This window comes from Haliotis asinina, chromosome 8 (assembly GCF_037392515.1).
Source record: "Haliotis asinina isolate JCU_RB_2024 chromosome 8, JCU_Hal_asi_v2, whole genome shotgun sequence".
Classification (NCBI taxonomy): domain Eukaryota; kingdom Metazoa; phylum Mollusca; class Gastropoda; order Lepetellida; family Haliotidae; genus Haliotis; species Haliotis asinina.
This window is the reverse complement of record NC_090287.1, coordinates 7,308,533-7,323,030: the sequence shown is the minus strand read 5'-3', so window position 1 is coordinate 7,323,030 and position 14,498 is coordinate 7,308,533. Positions and strand designations below refer to the sequence as shown.

Genomic DNA, 14,498 nt, shown 5'->3' with positions numbered 1-14,498 from the left:
ATTTGGGAGTCTATGCCAGTTCAGGAAATATCTACTGGCTAGGACCAGCATGCAGGTCCACATTGCAATCAAGGTTCAACACAAAGCCTAACATCACTCCCAACTATCAATGCACAATCAGACACTGCCACCACTTATGAATACACAGGCTGACATCACCACACAGTGTCCATAGTCATGCTGAAATAGCCACCCAGTACCTATAAACATGCTGACATCACCACCCAGTACCAATACACAGGCTGACATCACCACTCATTATCAATACAGAGGCTGACATAACCATCCAGTATCAATACACAGGCTGAAATCACAACTCACTATCAATGCACAGGCTGACATCATCACTTGGTACCAACACACTTGCTGACATCATCACACAGTACTAGTACACATGCTGACATCACCATTCAGTATCAATATACAGGCTGACATCACTCCCCAGTACCAACGCACAGGTTGACATCACTATCAGGTACCAATACACAGGCAAACATTACCACCCAGTATCAGTACCTAAGCTGACATCACCATCAAGTACCAATACACTACCCAGTATCAAGACGTAGGTTGACATCACCACCAAGGACCAATACATAGGTTGACATCACTATCAAGTACCATACACAGGTAGACATCACCAACCAGTATTAATATGTAGACAGACATCACTGCCCAGTACCAATACACATGCTGATATCACCACCATGTACCAATGCACAAGCTGACAATACCGGGTAAGACTATGATACAGATAGACATTACCATTAAGGACTGATACAGATGGTTGAAATTGCTATCTTGGACCATTACAGAGGGTAACATTGCAAGCGAGGTTCAATTCACAAAGAGACATTGCTATCTGGGATCAATATAGACAGGCTAGCATTCCCATCTATGACCTGTATACATGACACTGCCAGATAGAACCTATATATATGGCATTGCCATCTAGGACCTATACAGATGACATTTACAGATGGGACCTTTATACATGACATTGCCATCTAGGATCTATATAAATGACATTGCCAGATTACATAAATGACATTGGAAGATGGGACATACATAGATGGCATTGCCAAATGGTACCTATATACACATAGTTAACATTGCCAGATGGGACCTATAAAGTTAACACTGCCAGATGGGACCTGTATAGATGACACTGCCAGATGGGACCTCTATAGATGACATTGCCACATGAGACCTGTATAGATGATACTGCCAGGACTTCCTACTGGAACGGTTACGCTGGATCCGCTAACATGGCTCATGTGTGCACACTTAATTAATTGCTTGCAAGAGAATACTTGGCTAACAGGGTGCTAATCTTTCTTGAGTAGAAAGTGTCTGTTACTAGAGTAGCTTGTCGACAAAATCTGACCCACTTCCAGTTGAACTAGGTCAAGAAGGACCCGTCGTTTCTGTGACCTCAATCAGGTCCCTATGATCAGCTGTCAAGATGGACCTTGATGGATTTGATGCCTAATCTTCCCAGTGGTGTTTGGTTTAGTTATTGATGAAGCCTTTCTTTAAGCGAATCAATCAGTTTGAGGCTCCAAGTTTGAAAACAACAAACGAAGATCTCTGACTGATGGTGTTCTAAGGACAAACATACATTTTGTGGAACAAATCTTTCTCCCATGAATCTTACAACTTAAACCAAATGATTGCAACCACACAAAGCAAACTGGAAGCTTTAGGGGCGGGATCAAACTGAGATGTTTATCGCTAAGCTATCCTCATACTCGCTCAGTGGTTATCAACAATATAACCAGTATGTGGACCTATCCAAATGACAATTGGATTGTTCGCGTCACACTACAACACAATATTCCTCAACTCAACAGAAATTTGGAAGAAATCAGAAGATTGACAGTACACTGTGAATGAAATCTGGCTTTAAAACAAGTTATAGGGTCATGACCGAATCAGCTAAACCAACAGCAATCAATCTGGAGAACATTTTCGTGAGTCGTTTACATTGCAGACTGCTTTTCATTGTGCAAAGTCACCAATGATAGGCTGTTATTGATCAGGGATCATCTAACATTTGCTCTGCATTTTCATATTGCTTTGCTGTCATCAATAACATAATTTCCCCCCACAGTATGTACGCTTTGTGGACGCATGGCAATGTTCAAACAGGGGCAGATAACTCTATTATCACATGTAGCATTCCCACATTATCACCACCCTGTGTTGACAGGTTATAAATCACCTGGCCAATCAATTTCCATTTTCCTACAATAAGCATGAATACACTTAATGAATACCCTGACTGGTGAGTTAAATACACTGGATTGCTTCAGGCATTAGTTACCTATAATCAGATTCTAGAACTAACAATACCAGAATGGTCTTCCGAAATTAATGAAATAAGTTTAAGAAATGAGAATTGTAGAAGGCATAAGTCAAGGACCTGGAAGTCCACACCTATATAATTTATATTTTACATAGAAACCTATACAATTTTCAAAAGAGAAAAAAACGTTTTCTTTGTTTTATGTGTTGAATACATATTTTATGTAGATTGTTTAAAAGATGATTGTATATAATTTTTAAGCTGCATTTTAAAAAGAATTAATATGCAAATCAACTCATTCTCTTCTCACAGAGGTTACATCTGCCATCTCTTCCTTCATTACCTACTACAGCGCTATCATGGTGCAAGTGTTCTGGTTTTGTGATTGGTTGCAGTCAGAGTTAGTTGTGCAACCAGTGATGTTGTTTCAAAATGATCATTTGCAAAACCTCAGTAATTTCTGTATGCTTGAAGAAAACTAGAACTTCTTCCCCAGCACAATGCACAAACATTTCGTCTAGACAGAACCCAGACATATAATGGCAGATCAATGGTGTCTCCACCCCTATCATTGACAACGGACAAGATTGCCATTAAATGTCTAAAGTGTCACATCAAGAAAAACATCTTGTCGATTGATTCCTGCATTCTATGTTGGACCAGTTTCTGCTTTTCATTTAAACTTGAAATTCTATCTATCCTTCACATGTTGATCAACTAACTCCATGGCGGCAGCCATACTGGATTAAAGTTGATTTTACACATGATCAGATTAGAGAAAAAGAAGGGGAGATAATTCATGTTGCGATTTTTGGCTGAAAGTGGATTTCATGAGAAAGGGAAAAGATGGCCGTATTAGAGGTTATGCAGGAAGACATGAGAGGAGTAACCTCTGTGGGAAGAGAATGAAATCAACAATGACAAGATTAAAGTAAAATGTATCATGGAGTCTAAAATTGTCTTTATCTTTACTCTTGGCATACTTCTGCGAATCAGAAATTGACAGACCCCTCACCTCAGTGTGACAAATTGCTCTTGCTTTTACTGACAGAATTATTCTCAGTGTGAATTGTTTGAACTATTGACCTAACAGCTTACCCTGGACAGAAATTTCGACCCCGCACAATGATCTATTAATAATTGGATTATGAATCAACCCTGAATTGGACAGACGTGAAATCTGGAGATAACAGGATGTCACATTTTTAGTTCATTGATATGAATTGTCGTATCAGCCCACTGACTTTGATATTAATTAATGAACTGTCGACTTGACCTGACATGCACACTAATCCAACAAGAACACTTCTTTACAATATTTCATTTTCTGTCACTGAAATAACGGAAGTGGCCTGACAGATGTCTTCTCCTGCCAATCCTAAACTGTCAAAAAATTCCTTCTTGAAATTTTACTCCTGGCAGCATAGATTTACTAAAGTACTAATGGAAACCCCACACCCCAGCTGTTTTAGACTATTACTCTATTTTACACAAGTGCAAATAGCATGTCGAAATAACTCTTGAAAGCCTACTGAGCTTTCAGTGGGATGTGCAGCAGGGTAGCCAGAAAAGCATGTTTGCTCATAAAATGAATATGAATAGCTGCTGAAAACAATATAACAGACTATAGATGACACTGAGGTCACTCAGTCAGGTATGACGACAAACCGTTTGTGACATCCGTCCTGGTTTTGTTTTTAAGACAACCTCTCCTACCTGTTTCTTCTCAAAGTGGCAGTAAGAATCCATGATAGCTACATCTTTATTAGGTTTAGAATTAAAGTTATTTTTTTACATCAGCTATCATTTACAATGACGCTAAGTCTAATTTCAAAGTGGGCATTAAAAAGTGTCCTTTGTGAAAAGTGATATGATGGTCATGACTGACTAGTAGCATTTGAGGGTTAATGAATTTATTTTGGGTTAAATACGGTAGAACTTGCCTACTGCAGCGAAGGTGTTTTGCACGTGAGATTTTGTGCTTGAGCCATGTGACGACAGTGACGTGGTGAGATTGAGCATGAGTTGAGTCAATCGAGGTCTTCGCATAACATGGCGAGCAGTTTTCTTAAATTGAGTGTATTGGAACTTGATTCAATATTGAATCTTCAATCCGTATGGATAATACTGGATTACAAGCCGGATGGTTCATGTATGCAGTATTGCGATCTGTATTAGCAGTGAGGTACTGAGGTTCGGATGTAAGGAGGAGAGGTCTGTCCTGATGTGATCTTTCATGACATGGAACGACCTGGAAATGAGACCTGACCCGAAATCGAGGATGCAAGGGATTGGAGATATGTATTTTAGTTTTATATCTTGCATCTAAATGCAAACAAACAAATAAGAAGAATAATAATGAAGCAAGTATTGCACGAAAATCTGTAGTATACTTCATATATGTGTAAGTAGTTTTTTCTGGTGTTGAATTTGCTTATTTTTCAGGTACAGATTGAAGGTGCAGGCAAGATGGTATTATAATGCTCTGTCGGCTCTTTGTATACTCTTGTGTTAATAAACCTGCTCGTCTGTGAGTTGAGGTAGGCATTACCCATGTGAAGTATTTTGTTGTACATAAATAAATACTTTATGTTCGTTTGATAGAAGAGAATTAAAATATAATAATTCTGAACCATTTCTCAACTCGTACACATTGGAACAAAGTGAATAGGACTGGTAGAAATTTAAACAAGACAAAAACATTTCTTGTTCAATCAAGACTAGCTTCGACCTCTGATGGCCAGTGAAATAAGAGTTTACACTAGTCTACAGGACTAGTCTTTGAAAAGGCTAAAAGTGGCTGAAGACTTTTGTATGCCATCTACATCTTTCAGAAATAGCAATGGAATTTCATCCCGGGCTTCCTGTTTACAATTGTGACAATCTATTTCAAGAAAGCAATTTTTTTTACCTAAATCCCGATAGGGACAAAATACTCCTAGGATTCTACATTTCAGTCCATATCACACTACCAGCTTGTTCCCTATCTGAAGACCTGCCTTCTTCTCATCCCCAGTTTCAATCATCTAGCATCCTGAAGCTATATAAATAGGAACGGTGTTTTATTGTCATTATTTCTGCTACAAATGCAATATGTCAACCAATGAAATCACTTGTCTGCATCCCAAAATAGCTGCATTTCTACACTGTGTTACGGTGGCCATCTGTTGAATGGAGGCGTAGGTGGCTGGCTAGTCAGAGTATTCTTGTACATGTGCCTACCTGGAAGCTACCGTAATTGCTCTATTGAGACACAACTAAATTGGACCTAGTTTATGCTAAGGTTTTACATCTTTTTTAAAGCTGGTTCACAATGTTAGTAGACAAAAAAATCTGAAATAATAAAAAATATTACTTTGGACAAAAATAACTTCAACCATTCTTTTTAACACACTATTTTATCACTGCAACTTTTAAGAAATGAAGAACAATGTGTAAAAAAATGGTCTTTCTAAACAAAAAAAATAAGAAAAAATTGTGTCCAGGGACACAGATGCCCTCCTGATGTTGGAAGAGTTCCCTGCACTGAGTGTGCTCTGGCTGATAGACTTAATCCCCTATTTCACTATCATCAGAGAGAAATTCAACAAAGTTTAAATATAATGTCTCTAAACATACAAAAACTTCAAAATACCAAAACAAAGCTATGTGATGCATACCTTTAGCGTCTGTATAAAAGACATAAGTAAGCTAAATGAGTTTTGTGCTGTTTGTTCTTGAGCAGAAGTGGATAAAGTCCGTCCGTAATCATTTTTTTTCCGGAGCATAACTCAGAAATCATTCAATATTTCTAGACCAAACTTGATAGACATAATAATCTCAACCTATAGTTGTGCCTTTTGCTATTTACAGAGTATTGGCATTTTTATTGGTTTTTTGTTTTTCCATGCAACATTTTGGTGTTGGTCTAATGGTGGGGTGGGTTTCATTTCTTGAGCAGAACTCAAAAAACGTTGAATATTTTTCTGCAAAACTTGATACTCAATCAGAACCTTTTGCTATGTACAGGTTTTTGTGATTTATCATTTCTCAGTTTCCATGGACGTTTCGAACTTAGTCTCAAAAGTGAGAGGTGTGTTTCGTTTCCGGAGCACATCTCAAAAGCTTTGTGATATCTGTCAGCAAAACCTGGTAGATAGCTGTGGCAGACCCCAAAGTGGTGCCTTTTGAACTTTACAGGTTTTTGTGATTTTCTTATTTTCTTGGTTTCCATGTAAACGTTTCAGACTTAGTCTCAAAATGGAGGGATGGGCTTTGTTTCCGGAGCAGAACTCAAAAATCATTCAATACTTTTCTGCAAAACTTGTTACATACATCAGTCAGAAAGTAACTTGGTAGATATACCAATCAGATGCTAAAATGGTGCCTTTTGCTTTTAACAGGTTTTTGTGGTTTCTTAGTTTCTTGGTTTCCATGGAATCAATTCGGAGTTTGTCTCAAAAGTGAGAGTTGTGTTTCGTTTCCGGAGCACATCTCAAAAAGTTCTTAATATCTGTCAGCAAAACTTGGTACACATATGTGTCAGACCCCAGCGTGGTGGCTTCTGCTATTTACAGGTTTTTGTGATTTATAATTTTCTGAGTTTCCATGGAAACGTTTCGGACTTAGTCTCAAAATGGAGGTATGGGCTTCCTTTCCGGAGCACAACTCAAAAGCTTCTCAATATCTTTCTGCAAAACTTGGCAGATATGTACGGGAGACCCTAAAAAGGTGCCTTGTATTATTTACACTTTTTTTTGTGATTTATCATTTTCCCAGTTTCCATGGAAACAATTCTGACTCAAAATGGAGGGAAGGGCTTCGTTTCCTGAGCACAACTATTCGAAAACTATTCAATATCTTACAGCAAAACTTTGCAGATATTTGAGGCAGACCACAAAGTGGTGCCTTTTGCTATTTACAATGTCTTGGCATTTTCACTTTTCCTGGTTTCCATGGAAACAATTCTGACTTCGTCTCAAAATGGAGGGATAGACTTCATTTTCAGAGAAAACCATTTCATATCTGTCAACAGATCTTGGCAGATACATGAGACAGATCTTGAAGTGGTGCCTTTTGCTGTTTACAGATATATGACATTGATATTTTTCATGACTTCATTGGAAACGATTCAAACTTAATCTAAGAAAACATCAAGTAGCTGTCAGATTATTTGTCCTTCTTAAATATGTGGGGACTGGTGGGGTGGGGTGGGGAGAGATATTTCCTCAACATCCTCGATGTCATTACAAAACTTGTAAGAGATCTCAGGTGAGTGAGTGAGTTAGTGAGTTTAGATTTATTCTGGTTTTAGCAATTCCAGTAATATTGTGGTGGAGTACACCTGAAATGTTCTTCACACATTGTATCCATGTAGGGATTTGAAACTGGGTCTTCAGTGCAATGAACAAACACTTTAGCCATTAGGCTACTCAGTGAATGAGTCAGTGTCCCACAAACAACAGACAATACTCCATCCCAAGGGAAGTGTGATAACATTTCATGCACTCCAACCTTGACAAGAGATATAAAGGTCTTGCATTTAAAGACAATATCAAATCTTAATTTTCATCAAAACAATGGCATACCCATTGTCAAAAAAACATCCAATGCAAAGCGCAGACATGTTGATCCTTTGCTGGATCACTTTTGCATCTGTCATTGTGAGATCTGATAGGCTGTAAGTATGTGGCATATGCAATAATATACTACACATGAATGTGTTAATGCTGATTATTTCACCTCGCTTGTTTAAGTGAATAGTCACCAGATCAAATTACTTGTATCCCTTGTAGGTCAGTGCAGTTATTGTGATCTGGGTTAACTGACTGTAGACTAGTAAATGTAGCTATTCATAAATGGTATGTAACAAGAGTTAAAAACACATCTGACAGGCAAGTACATTTGGTTACATTTACTCACTGGCCATATCCTAAATGGACTTCAGTTCATAAAATAGGAAGAGTTTCCTTTCTTGTAAATTTCTGATATGTGTTTCTGACGCTTGACCGTATATATGATGAAAGAATGTTCATTCATAGACTTCCATTATGGGATAGTGCATTGGTACTGTAGTTCACCTTCATGGTTATTGATTTGTTTAAAACGTGAATGTTTTATTTGTGTTACATAACTGATGGTGTTCTAGATTCTTAATTGCTAGAATCTGTTGCTTGATGAACATAGAGAATTTTCAGGGTTACACCTTCCATTATTCTTTGTTTGAGGACATGTTCTGGTAACCTAATGAACTGTAACTATCAACTCTGTCCTGAAACCTCATGGGCAGAGTTAATAGTTACAGTTTATTGGTTGATCTGATGATGGGGCCAGAACAAGCCCTGAAACATTGTATACAAAGGAAAAGAGAACATGAAACCCAGAAGATTATCTATGTTCATGATGATATACTATCTGATGGCAGGATACAACATCATTATTATCATGGCAACTCTGAGGGCATGACATCACTATTGGTATGACATCTGATGATGACATTGCTCTTTGGACATGTTTTGTTATCACGACATTTTTCTATTGTACAACATGTGTTACTGTGTCTATATTTCTCTAGGATGCTATAATTCTAAGGCAAGGTGCCTACCCGTGAACACACTTGGCACTTTGGACATGAAGCTTTTGACGGTCCTGACAGGAACACCTGTTGCCTCGTCCTGCATCCGGTCCACTATTGCTTCCATCTGTAACAAAAGAAGAATCATACATGTAGGATTTTTCGTAACTTTCCAAATATTTTCAAGCAAACAATTGATAATACGTTGCACATGTTAATGACAGCTGAACCAGTGGGGCGGAAAATGCTCACCTTTACAGAAACACCAAAGTATAATGACTATTAATTTTGATAGTGATTTAGAAACATGCTCAGGATGTAGTTGAACCTGTACATTTGACTCTGCAACAAATCAAGTATGGATGGTATGTTTAAGATCAAATCAGAATTCAGTTAGCTTTTTGATTCAGGGAAGCTAGGTGAGCTAAAAACAACAATAGAAATTGGTCAATCATAAACAGCACTTTGACATGCAGGTAAAAATAGAACATATTAATCTACTCTAGTGTAGACAACTAGATTTAGTCTTGTCCAGTCGCTTATGATGCCAGCTGGAACAGTGCACAAGTATGCAATCACACTTGTCAATTACAGTCCAGTGAATCAATGAAAAGCTCCCTATTCAATGCCAATTGCAGTAATCAATGACAATCACACTAATCAATGCTCAATCGCACTAATCAATCAGAATCATACTAGTACATGACAATCATACTAATTCAGATATGATTAATAAGTAATCATGAAAGGAGGCTTCTCACTACATGTAAGGCTGTGGGTGCTGTTCCACATCCAGCATCACCAATATTACTGTGTTAAAGTATGGCAGTTAGAATCAGCCCCGGTCTCGATCAATTATGGAATGGAGCTAAAGTTTGAATACTGAATACCTGCTGGTCTTCAGTATAAAAATGCATTCAGTCTTTAAAATTATATTATATCTCTGTTTGAATGAATTTTTTATTCACATTTGTATTTTTGCATTAACTGTTTCAGATATGACTTTGTAACCAAGGTACAACAGGGTTAAGAAGTGAATATATAATATTGCTTATTGCAATAATCATTTGTTTTAACCATCCCAGTGTACAACAGGATGGAGACAGTGTGCGTGTTAATGTGAAAAGGGAACAGAGACAAATTTATGGATCCAAATGATCACAGGCAAAATGATGGAGGGAAATCACTTCATGTCTTAATTGTGGAAAATGTATAAACATAATTATAAACACTTTAAGTGAGTGAGTGAGGAAATGTGTTAATTTTTATCATCACCAGCAAATGTGAAGCCCAATGACTACATACAACTGTATGTTGATAAGCATAATCATAACAACTCAGAATGGTTTAATAAATATTAATGCACTATTAATATAATCACATTTGCTGTAAACAACAAGATGACCTTACAAGTCATGTAATGTCCTGTTTGTTAGATAAATAATACTGTATAAACGACACTTTGCTTTGATGATAGTTTATCTTACTCCATGCCTTGAGAATATTGGCAGTGCATATGTAACACTAATTTAAAATGAAACTACTACACATTTGTATCCTAACAAATTGGTGGATTGTACATGACAAAATAGAATTTCTACATGTTAATACTGCCTCTATCATTGACAGCCAGTGTCAGAAGAGTCTCAACACAGTTGATCATGACATTTAACTTTTTTTGATTCACATCAAGATTTCTGTTTTATAAATCAAGAGATATTCACAACACCTTCAAGACAAACTCTATTATGATACTAACTTCAGCAAGAGAAGATGAAACTAGATTAGCATCATGAATACAGAATATGTTTACCCATCAACCAATTGGAGATACTCATCAATTTATAAGCTTTGCCATAAAGATTTGTTGTACCAGTGTAAACAACATAGAATTATCATTGGCAAATTACCTGTATCATTCAGATTTGTCTTCAGCAATTATGAGGTTGAACATACAATTATGGGAATTCCTGAGATTTGAGTTCAGTCAACAGTAATTGGTAAACAATACATTTGTAGCTAAAAATCTCTCTTTAATGGAAGCAGGGGGTTCGTATACCACCACAAACTGACCCAGAGCTTTGCCAGCCAGCCATCAATCCCCTGAACTGGCAGTGAATCCCCTAAAAGCTCTGTGGCTACATACATCAAAGGCACAGCAATCTGATGTGATTGAGGCAATTTCCTTGACTGTTTACAATGCCTGCTTCATTCACACAGATTCACACAAGGTGAGTCATAGACAGACATTTCCTTAGTGATGTATAACATTCACACAGGTTCACACAGAGAGGGTAATAGATGGATATTTCCTTAGTGATGTATAAAATTCACACAGGGAGGATCAAAGGCAGACATTTCCTTAATGATGTGTAACATTCACACAAATATTCATACAGGGAGGATCACAGGCAGACATTTCCTTAGTGGTGTATAACATTCACACAGATTCACACAGGGTGGGTCATAGCCACTGTGTATCCTTACATTCACACAGGTATCTTCACACTGTAATCGTACACTCATACAGGTATCTCCACATTGTATTCTTACACTCATACATGTATCTGAACAGTGCATTATTAAGCTCCTACAGGTCTCTCAACAGTGCATTATTACACTCCTACATGTCTCTCAACAGTGCATTATTACACTCCTACAGGTCTCTCAACAGTGCATTTTTACATCCCTACAGGTCTCTCAACAGTGCATTTTTACACTCATCCAGGTATCTCCACAGTGACTCTAATGCAGTTTAAATGAAATTTTGCAAACAACCAAGAACTGAACCTAAGTCACTTACTCGCGCAAATGACAGAAAGAATTTATTTGAGGCTTCATAAAATCTATTTCTTTGGCTAACCAAAATAAATGACATTTACAGAGCTGATGCATAAGTAAACTGCACACGCCATAAATTCTTCTTCTGCTTATTCAAGGGAAATAGTATTACATTCTGTTTGAAAATCATCCATATGAACATTAATAGAAGTGCTCATTTGCATGCACAAAATATTAGTTACATCATTTCAGCTTTACGATCGTGTTTTCTGTCCCCAAATGATTGATCTGATGATAAAAAACATGCCATAATTAATACTAATGTGTTCATCACAACAAAATTGCTGTATCATTTTTTGTAAAAAAAAATTATTTATAATATACAATCTTAATGTCAGATGACTGTTTGAACATTCATCATATTTTTTGTAAATAAGCAAATTAATCACATCTATCCATTGCCCAAAGATTACTGAGAACTTTTTCCTGAAAATTATTTTTGTAGGCTAAACAGGAAATATTCTTTGATCATAGCCTCAAATAACAAACAGGCTCTGCTTTAATCGATTCATACTTTGTTGTGTACAGCAATAAGCAGTTGCAATATATTTCCATACATTGTGACAATGAAGCAACTAAATCTAAGACAATAAACTGCTTCCTTGTGTACAGCGTCACCCAATAACTTAAATATTGACAAGCACACATAAGCAATTTGACAGAGAAAATTCAACGTTATTTTCTGTTTCCATTGTATTTCCAAAGGAAGTAAAATGTTACGCAAAAAGATTGCATTGGCCAATCAATATCCAGCAACAATGGTGATCAAACTTAGTCTGAATGGTTGTAGTTCAGCACAGAATCGCTGGAGTTCAATCTATAGCGACCTTTGTCCCTGTTGTTAGCCTTCTCTCACTGTATCCTGCAAGCTTCTTTGTTCTCTCATACAACTATAAGCAGTATACCAAATACACAGACAGTTTTTCATCATATTTTCATCTGTACTCAGCAGGCAAAAGTGCCTCACACCTTGCTCAGCCATAGAGTAAAAGTAGTGAGCTGGAACATCTTACAAAATCATGACAGATTACCATTGATAATCTGAAACACATTTTCTAAGAGCTTTAGAGTAAAATATTCATATCTTAAATAAAAATCCATATCAGAGTATATTCCAAGTGGTTAGTAACCTTTTCCCCATTATTTTCGATACTTTTCATAATACAGCCACAAAGCGCTTTTTGCACACAATGGTAACTAGTAACTTAGTCCATGGAAAACATATATAAACAATTAGAATGAAAAGCTTCAAAAGTATTTTGTATGTAATTCAAGCAAACATCCTGAACAAAAGTGAAAATAAATGCTTGTTCTTTTTCTTCCAAGTGGTAGGAAACATGGTCAATAATTTTCTACACTTCTCTAATTCTTGTTGTAATATTTATCTACTTAAAATATTGTGACACTTTCCTGAGAGTGGTTTCACATAGGCGCAGACAGGATCGGTGGTGTTGCTAGCTGTGACACACACAGGCTATTAGGCTAGCTAATATTTTGGCACATACCTGAGGCTGGTTTTTTCTGACAATGAGGTGTTATAAGTACAATATCAAATTTAGGATATTCATGATTGTCCACAAAGTCTAAAAACATTTCATGGTCTATGGCACGTGATCAAAATCCACAACTTAATTTTCTGACAGTTCGATGATTAATTAAACTATGGCTATCATTTCTTCACAACCTTTGTATGGAATTACTTTTCACCACAAGGCTATCTTTCTCAAATCTAATTTCCTGCATGGCAAACCAGCAGCTAGCAATTTACTAAAAGCAGCAGTTCATCCAAGATGGAGCGTCATCTGCTTCAATTAATGCTGCCAGCATTCTACTTAATTACAGCCTAATGGCCAATCATCATCACAGGAATGAGCTGCTAGAAAACAATTCAGAAAATTGCACAAGCTTATAGCAGCATTGTCTGTCTAAGACATGATATAGAGGTAGAGCCGTGATTGGCTGAGTGAGATGGTGGTCTCTCCATGATTTTGTGCAGCAATGGAAGTTCGGTCTACCACTGCCCTTCCAACCAAAGTCATACCTCTGTAGCTTAGTTGATGATATCCCTCGATACAGGGCAAGTCAGCCATTGCCTGCCTTCTGGAGACTGGGCCTGAGGCCCACTCTGAAGTCATTCCCAAATGAACGGTGAGTCTACCACTATCCTGCATTCCGAAGTCATGGGTCTGCGGTTTAGATCTGTAGTTAAGTTTGAGTGAGTGATAAAACGAGGTTTTACACAACTTCAAGCAATATTCAAACAATATTCCAGCAATATCCCAGCAGGGGATACCCAAAACAAGTTTAACATAGTGTCACCATGTGGGGCATCCTACTCGGGGTTTTGGAGTGATGAGCGAATGCTTTAACCATCAGGCTTTCGCCTGGTGACCCGATGTCTTAGTTTCAAGGCATCCCTGAATAGAGGACGAGTCTACCACTGCCTGTCTCCTGGTGTCATGAGTCTGTGGCTCATATGAAGTCATCCCTACATGAAGGACGAGTCTACTACTGCCTGTCTCCTGGCGTCATGGGTCTGTGGCTCACATGAAGTCATCCCTACATGAAGGACGAGTCTACTACTGCCTGTCTCCTGGCGTCATGGGTCTGTGGCTCACATGAAGTCATCCCTACATGAAGGACGAGTCTACCAATGCCTGTCTCCTGGTGTCATGGGTCTGTGGCTCACATGAAGTCATCCCTACATGAAGGACGAGTCTACTACTGCCTGTCTCCTGGCGTCATGGGTCTGTGGCTCACATGATGTCTTCCCTACATGAAGGACGAGTCTACTAC

At 37.7% G+C, this 14,498-nt stretch overlaps 1 protein-coding gene across 5 annotated transcripts in view; it reads right to left on the bottom strand.

The window, feature by feature from the left end:
- The window catches only part of LOC137294063 (regulator of G-protein signaling 7-like), a 121,529-nt gene that overhangs the window by 42,672 nt on the left and 64,359 nt on the right, over nucleotides 1-14,498 (bottom strand). For all 5 annotated transcript variants that reach the window (XM_067824993.1, XM_067824995.1, XM_067824994.1 and 2 more), the window contains exon 2: nucleotides 8,892-8,988. In XM_067824993.1, coding sequence (XP_067681094.1) covers nucleotides 8,892-8,988 — 97 coding nt within the window. The remainder of the gene's footprint in view (nucleotides 1-8,891; nucleotides 8,989-14,498) is intronic.